At 42.0% G+C, this 7,963-nt stretch overlaps 1 protein-coding gene across 1 annotated transcript; it reads left to right on the forward strand.

Moving 5' to 3' along the window:
* Positions 1 to 6,437: 6,437 nt before the first annotated feature.
* LOC146786048 (taste receptor type 2 member 1-like) lies at positions 6,438 to 7,346 on the forward strand. The gene has a single exon (XM_085633140.1). It carries the CDS (start codon positions 6,438 to 6,440, stop codon positions 7,344 to 7,346), a length of 909 nt encoding a protein of 302 aa, XP_085489266.1.
* Positions 7,347 to 7,963: the final 617 nt, after the last annotated feature.

The raw sequence follows: 7,963 nt of genomic DNA on the forward strand, positions 1-7,963 counted from the left end.
CTCATGGTAGATGGGTAATTGTTAGGGCAAAAATCAATTTAACCTGGGTCACGTTTGTCAGCTATTACGGCCCAAATATTGATGAACCGACCCATCTCCAGTCCCTGTTGCTTCATTTGGAAGATCTAAACGATCAAATTATAATAGGAGGAGATTTTAACGTAATGTTAAATCCCAACTACGACTCTATGTCAAAAAAAGTCACGGGGGCCACACAAAAAACCCGAAAAATCCTGAAACAACTAGTAATGACAGAGAGCGGTCTCCTGGATATATGGGGGGAAAAAAGGCTTGTTTTGGGGTCTGCAGGGGGAAACTTTACCTACTACAATAAGAAATATGGCCACAGTTCAAGGATCGATTTCTTCCTGGTAGACCGCAGTACTAGTAAAGACACGCTCAAAATCACCCATCTGCCAGAACACTTATCCGATCATTCAGCTGTTCTCCTGGAAATCACTTTACCACAGCGCCCTACCCCACGAAGATGGACTCTGAGTCGTGTAATACTTCTTGTGTCTTCAATTACTGATAAGTTAAAAACAGCTACAAAAGAGTTCCTCTTATTTAATGTAAATTCAGCAGCCCATCATATTGTTTGGGACTCATACAAAGCCTTCCTAAGAGGAACATTAACCTCCCTTTCTATTGCACATAATAAGAAAGCAAAGGAAGATATTAAAACATTGGAAGCAAAAATTACTCAAAAATCTATAGCGCTAGAACGAACACCAACCGACCCTACTAATATACAACAACTATCCTTAGCCAAAAATGACTTAATAGACCACCTAGAGGTAATAAACCCCAAAAAATGGGAAGCAAGTTGACTCGCCCATCATGACTACGGAGAGGGGTGTGGGAAGTTCCTGGCGTGGAAAACCAAATCTGACCACGTCAGAAATATCGTGAGGAGCCTTAAATGCTTAAACACGGAGAGGATTATTCAAGAGGATCCAGAGATCGAAGAAGCCTTTGCCCATTTCTTCTCAGATCTATATTATGAAGACTTAACTCCAGCTGAAGAAAAGATGGAGGCCTTCTTCCGAGACCTCCAACTTCCTACTCTATCAGTTGGTGATAGTGACAACTTGAGTGACCACATCATATTAGAAGAAGTGCTGCAAATCATTAAAGCGTTAAAAAAAGGGAAAGCTGCAGGCCCCGATGCCATCCCAAATGAAATATATTTTTTTTTGAAAGATGAACTAGCCCCATTCTTACTTCAACTCTTTAACTCTGTGTACATTCTTGCTCAGGAGTTGCCGGCATCTTGGAATGAGGCCACAATTACCATAATTCTGAAACCAAATAAAAACCCACAAAATTGCGAATCATATAGACCTATTTCGCTTCTAAATAGCGACCATAAACTTTATACCCAAATCCTCACTAAAAGACTAGATAAAGTTGCAGGCTCCATATTACATCCCGATCAAAGGGGCTTTATGAAGGGGAGGCAATTGAAAGAATTAACCCACGATCTTATTGGAGCGATGGATTTGGCAAATCTATATCAGATCCCACTGGCAGTTTTAACATTCGACGCTGCCAAAGCCTTTGACAGGGTCAGTTGGCCCTTTTTAATAGAAGTAATCCAACGCTTCAATTTGGGAGAAACATTTGTAGCGGCAGTAAAGGCTCTTTTATAAAAAACACTCTGCTAGGGTCCTTGTTAATGGAAACTTAACAAAACAACTCAAAATTTCTCAAGGGACCTGACAGGGTTGCCCCCTTTCGCCCCTTCTTTTTAATTTATATATTGAGCCCCTGGCATGCAAATTAAGATCGTGTCAGACTATCTCTCCTTTTAGCTGTATGGGTTGGGGAAAAAAAATTGGTCTTTACGCCGACGATCTTATGATTCTGACAGGGGACCTAGAACAGGCACTTCCAGAGATCTGGGAACAGCTGGAGAATTTTGAGAAAATAATATCCGGATACTCCATAAACCAGCAGAAATCTGAGCTGAGGCTATGAAATTCCCCTTATAAAAGCGAACTTGAAAAACAGCAAATAAGATATCTTGGGGTTCAAATCACTAAGAGTATAGATTTGATAGCCAAATTAAATTTTTTATAAAACCATGGCCAGTGTGCATCAGCAATTACAGGCGTGGGAGCTTCTCCCTCTCTCTATTATAGGTAGATCTAACCTGTTGAAAATGTCCATTATACCTAAGTTCACTTTCTTATTTGTTACCATTCCTTTGGAATTCTCCAAAATCTGGTTCAAGAAAGCACAAGGGCTATTTTCTTCATTTATATGGGGCAGGAAAAATCCCAGAATTTCTCAGAAAAAACTCAGGAGGAGAAAACCTAATGGCGGCATAGCTACTCCCGATTTATACCTATATTACTGTGCTTTCCATCTTAAAAACTCTTGTCAACTCTTAAACAATAGCCAGGCTTACCCACCTCTTTTTAACACCCTAACACAGGCATATAAAACACAAGCTGATTCCTTCCTTCCTAAATTTGGTCACCCCAAATTTTTTAAAAAGGTTAGGCTGAAGATTCTTAAAGCTGCCATTAGAGTCTGGGTTCAAGTGAGGGCACTACTAGGCATACCTTATTATAATGAAGAAACGCCGATTTGGGACTCCCCGGGTACCCCGGCATGTCTACAAAACGCCTTGGCCCTTCCTGTACGCAGAGCCGGGATAGTAAGATGGGGAGAGCTAATAGTAGAAAATTAGTTAATCCCATGACAGTGCCTTTCCGCTTTAACCAATAACTCAATATCAAAATTTAAGTATCTGCAAATCCTCGGTTGGACTAAATCAATCAGTAATGAAATAGTTAAGAACGGGGACTTGGTAAAAGCAATATGTATAAGATCAACACAAAAGGAAGTAACAGCATGGTACTGGCAAATGATCGAGATTGGAGACAAAAAATCAAATCTATTTACAGAGACCTGGAAGAAAGACATGCCGGGAGAAGACCTCAAAACCCTCGGGCAAGTATCTATGTCTACCCTTTGGTCGTGTGTGAAAGCTGCCCCCTTAAAAAGAAATCATCTCTTTACTGTCCATAAGGAATACTGGACACCATTGAAACTTTCCAAACTGGGGAATGGAGCGACAAAGAAGTGCCCGAAGTGTGATGACATCAACTTAAACGAGGAACACATGTTTTGGCAATGTCCTTCGATTGAGCTCTTCTGGGATCACATGAGTAATATTATCTCTGAAATTTTGGGCAGAAGGGTTGGGCTAACAGCGTCTACAGTTATCTTTGGGATTATTGTAAGCGAGACAGAAAATGTAGCTCTCTCAAGAAACCAAAAGGCACTCCTTTTCGTTCTGATTCTTCTGACACGAAGGGAGATCTGTAATAAATGAATCATACCCGTCCCACCCACTAAATCAGAATGGATAAACTCAGTCCAATGTATTTCAACTCTCAATCGAGCAAGCAAAAGGGTTAAAAAAACAACATTTTGGGCCTTACGGGATAGCTGGTTTACAGTTTTTGCCTCCAACTCCTCTGTACTTATTTAGTCTGGATTAATACATCTCTTTCACTCAGGAATTTACACAGTTAGATTTATTTCTCATGGTTATATGTCTTTTTCTTCTATTTTTCCTTTTTCTTACTTATCTTCTTTATGGACACACTAGGTTTATATGAAACACATTTATTATACTCAGTGGTCCAATGATTACGATTTTGCTCGTTTGGCCGAAACGATGGGAAACTAGCTAAGGCTAGTTGTGAATGGCTTACAGAAGAGGAGGAGCTTCGGTTAATGCCGATAAGCCCTACTGAAAATAGTGCCCGGGGGTATAATCCACCCACCCTTCAATGAGAAGAGACTGGGTTTTTCCTCTTTTCATACTGGACTGCAGTTTTCGGCTTGACCAGCTTTACATTCTTGAATTAAGAGCATATTTTGTAGAATGAGGACTAAAAAAAAAAAAAAAAAAAATAAAGTAAAGGTCCTTCTTTCTAAATACTCTGCACCCTGCCCTCTGGTCGATATAGGGCTTACTCTAGAGGTGACTTGTATGGATTAAAAATGATGGTTTGGGCCTGGCAAAAGTTTTTTTTTTTTTTACCAGGTCGAAATATTAATTTAAACAGCCCACATAGGCTCTGTAGTGGCAAGCCTGAGGCATGTAAAAATGGCTAATTAACAGGGAGGTTCAATCAGTGCGGCAGTCCCACTAGTAGGATTGGCCCTCAGCACAAGTCAGAAAAAACTGTCTGGAGGCAAAAAGGTTTGGGGAAAATCACACAAAGGATGCCAGGTCTATCAGGAATAGTAAAAAAAATTGTATGAAAATGTATAATGTTACAAGAGTGAAATTGAAGTGAGGCCCCCCAACGACATATAGCAATATGCCGTTTTGAATCTGCAGCAGACTAACTCAGGATTTTGTTATACCAAGTGGATTCACCTCAGACCAGACACATAGAGGCCTTTGTTCCTAGAGCAAACAGATTGTTGCATGGTGCAAACTATGGTGGTGGCCTGAAAAGCAAAGGACAGGTAACGGGCATTTGATGCAAAAGAAGACCAGCCAAAGAACAGGCAGCAAACAGTGTGCCACACCAGCAATTTAATGCAGAGTTCTGATGCAGGCAGTTCTTATAAGAACATGTGTCTCCCATCTTGCATACTAAAGTACCTACCCCCCAAAAAATGTCTCCAACAGCACAGCAGAGGACTGTACTAAACAAAGACTTCTCCAATGTAAATTGGGTAATTTTGCCAAACGTTCATCCACTTTCAGCAAAGTTCAATGCCTGTCAGATTGGCATATTACTTTAGTGCAAAGTTAACACAAAGAGATGATGGTCGGAGCACTGCTGAGACTATTAAGATGCTCATACCCAGTCACAGATCTGGGTTGAATTCATCATCGTTCCTTAGCTCACTTCGCCACCCCAGTTCAGACCCAGGCACATGAACTGGAGTGACAAAGTGAGCTAAAGAAAAATGATGGATTCAACCCAGATCTGTGACTGGGGGTGAGTGTCTGAAAAGTTTCAGTGCTCCACCCATCTTCTTCTGGTGCTTGCTCTGTTTACCCTAAGTTGGCAGGGTATGCCCAACCGTGGGTCCCTTGCTCAATTTGACACTGGATTCAAGCTAGCCTGGCTGATATGGGGTGTTACACTGAAACCTGTCCCAGGATGCTTGTCTACGGAAGACCTGGCTTGGCAGTTTGGGCTGGTCTGTTCCAATAAAGAACCGGGTTAAGACTGTTTGCATATGGCTGGGTCTGAACTAGGGTGGCGTAGTGAGATACAGAATGATAATGGATTCAACCCAGATCTGTGACTGGGATGAGTGTCTGAAAAGTTTCAGCGCTCCATCCATCATCTCCTTGGGATTGCTTTGGTCGCCTCAAGGTGCCAGGGTTTGCCCAGACGTGGGTCCCTTGCTCACTTTGCCACTGGATTCAAGCTAGCCTGGCTGATGAGGGGTGTAACCCTGAAACCTGTCCCAGGATGCTTGTTTCTTGTCCAGGAGAGACCTGGCATGTCAGTTTGGTCTGGACTGTTCCCATAAGGAACAGGGTCAAGATTGATTTGCACATGGCTGGGTCTGAACTGGGGTGGCGAAGTGAGCTAAAGAACGACGATAGATTCAACCCAGATCTGTGACCCGAGGTGAGTGTTTGAAAAGTTTCAGTGCTCTGTCCATCATCTTTTTATGTTTGCTTTTTTCACCCTAAGTTGGCAGGGAATGCCCAGATATGGGTTCCTTGCTCACTTTGACACTGGGTTCAAGCTAATTTGGCAGATGAGCAGGGTTACCCCGAAACTGGTCCCACAATGCTTGTTTTCCAGGTAAGACCTGGCGTGGCAGTCCAGGCTAAATTGTTCCCATAAGGAACAGGGTCAAGATTGATTTGCATATGGCAGGGTCTGAACTCGGGTTGCAAAGTGAACTAAAGAATGATAATGGATTCAACCCATATTTGTGACTGTGGGTGAGTGCCTGAAAAGTTTCAGCACTCCTTCCATCATCTCCTTGTGTTTGTTATATTACTTTAGGAGTACATGCAAATTTTTTGTCTCTCACAAACATCATCCTAACGCAGGGTTTGTTTCATAGAAACATAATATACAATGGCCCTACTGCATAGAGAGAAAACACACTGTGTACCAGGGCCACTGCTAAATTTACCTCCCCCCGGGGTGCCATTTTGTACAGCCCTAAATGGAGAAGGTCTCTCAAAGCGCTGATGAAACTGAGGTGACTGATGGTAGTAGAAAATGCAACCAACTTGATTTGCATGAATTCAAAATCATATTCAGACTTGTTGTGAAGATGATCCTGTTGGTAACTTGAACATGGAGCAGCTGCTGGAAGTCTGGAATCTGTGGAAAGAACCTTTGCCTGTGGCACTCACTCACCACCTCTCCTAAGAACAGAGCAGCTGTTTGTGACTTTATCTGCAATTAGATCACAAAATGAAGATGACGGAAGATGAATTCATGAATGAATATTTGATTATCGTTTCAGTAACATATGGGATTGGAATTTTCTTCAGCTCATTCATTATGACTTTCATTCTTCAGGACAGGGCTAAAGGAACAAAACTGAACACCTGCTACCTCATCTTAGTGGCCCTGGGGATCTCCTCCACATGTTATCAATGTGCAACATTAGGACTTAGGCATGCCACTAAGACATTGTCACAAGTTTGTACCAGTGCTTTAGTAGCACAAGTCCTAAATCAACTGAAAGCATGGTCTGGTAGCTGTAATTCCTGGTTCATCACCTGGCTCTGTGTCTTCTACTGTGTGAAAATCGTAGACTTCAACAATCGCCTTTTCTTCTTCTTAAAGCCGAGGATCTCTAAGGTGGTGCCCTGGCTACTCCTAGGATCTGTGGTTGGATCCTTCTTCCTCAGTGTGCCCTGGTGCTTGAGTTCAGGAGAAGAACATCCACAGAAATCAACAACTAATCTCACAGCTAACTCTTCTTCCGCAAGTGAAGACATGAAAGTAATAATATTACAACAGTATGCAAGTGGTTTCCTTGGCTTCATCTCGCCCCTTCTGCTTGACATTGTTTCCATCATACTCATCCTTGTGTCGCTCTGCAGACACACGCGACGCATGAAAGAGAACTCATCCGGGTTCAGTCAGCCCCGACTGGAAGCTCATTTTGGAGCAGCGAGGATGGTGGGGTCACTCCTCCTGACCTGCAGTTTACAGTTCCTTGCACAGTGTGGTTTACTACGTTTACAAGCCCATTACTTCCAGTTTATTTTTGAGGTCATCATTGTGTTCTGTGTTCCTGCACAAACCATTTTTCTGGTTCTGGGAAACATCAAACTGAAGCAAGCATTCTGGAAGTTTGTCAAACCTTGGAAGAAATGAAGAGCTGAGCCTGTGACATAGATAGACAGCCATGGACCCCAAATCAAGCAAGGAAAACTGTCCACCTGCCCCCAGTCTGGTAGAAAAGAGGTACAATGATAATTGAGTTTCAATGGGTAGACACGCCTTGGACTCCCAGGCCACTGCACCTGCTGCAGTAATGATATCTACAATCCTGCCCAGTGAACATATCTGTGAAACAAATATGATTTGATGTCTTGGATATCTTTCTGCTCTCAGCTGTTGTATAATATTTGTGCTTAAACTTGGTCCTGCTTTACACAGGTGTTTGAATGATAATTGATGACAATTCAAAACTTCGAAGCACTGATTTAGCGATTATAACTGTACCCTGTAAAATTAACTTCAAATTCAATATTTTCTAATTTCCTTTATGAATTTTAAATTCAGTAGCATAGCTCAGTGAATCATTCACCTGCTGCTGAGATCATCATTTCTCATTATCACACAAATCACAACTTACAATTCAAATGACTCGCTTGGTCTGCCCTCCCTTGAAATTAGTACATTTTAATAGGGATAAAAAGTAATAGGTTTGTTCCTTTGCAAGTTTTAAATATGCAAAAGTGCCCGCTGTGCACCGTATATTGATTGTT

The sequence above is a fragment of the Triturus cristatus genome, chromosome 11 (assembly GCF_964204655.1).
Source record: "Triturus cristatus chromosome 11, aTriCri1.1, whole genome shotgun sequence".
In the NCBI taxonomy this organism is placed as follows: domain Eukaryota; kingdom Metazoa; phylum Chordata; class Amphibia; order Caudata; family Salamandridae; genus Triturus; species Triturus cristatus.

Bases quoted from the DNA above. Each gene is read 5' to 3' on its own strand.
- LOC146786048 (XM_085633140.1), top strand. From the start codon at position 6,438: ATGACGGAAGATGAATTCATGAATGAATATTTGATTATCGTTTCAGTA.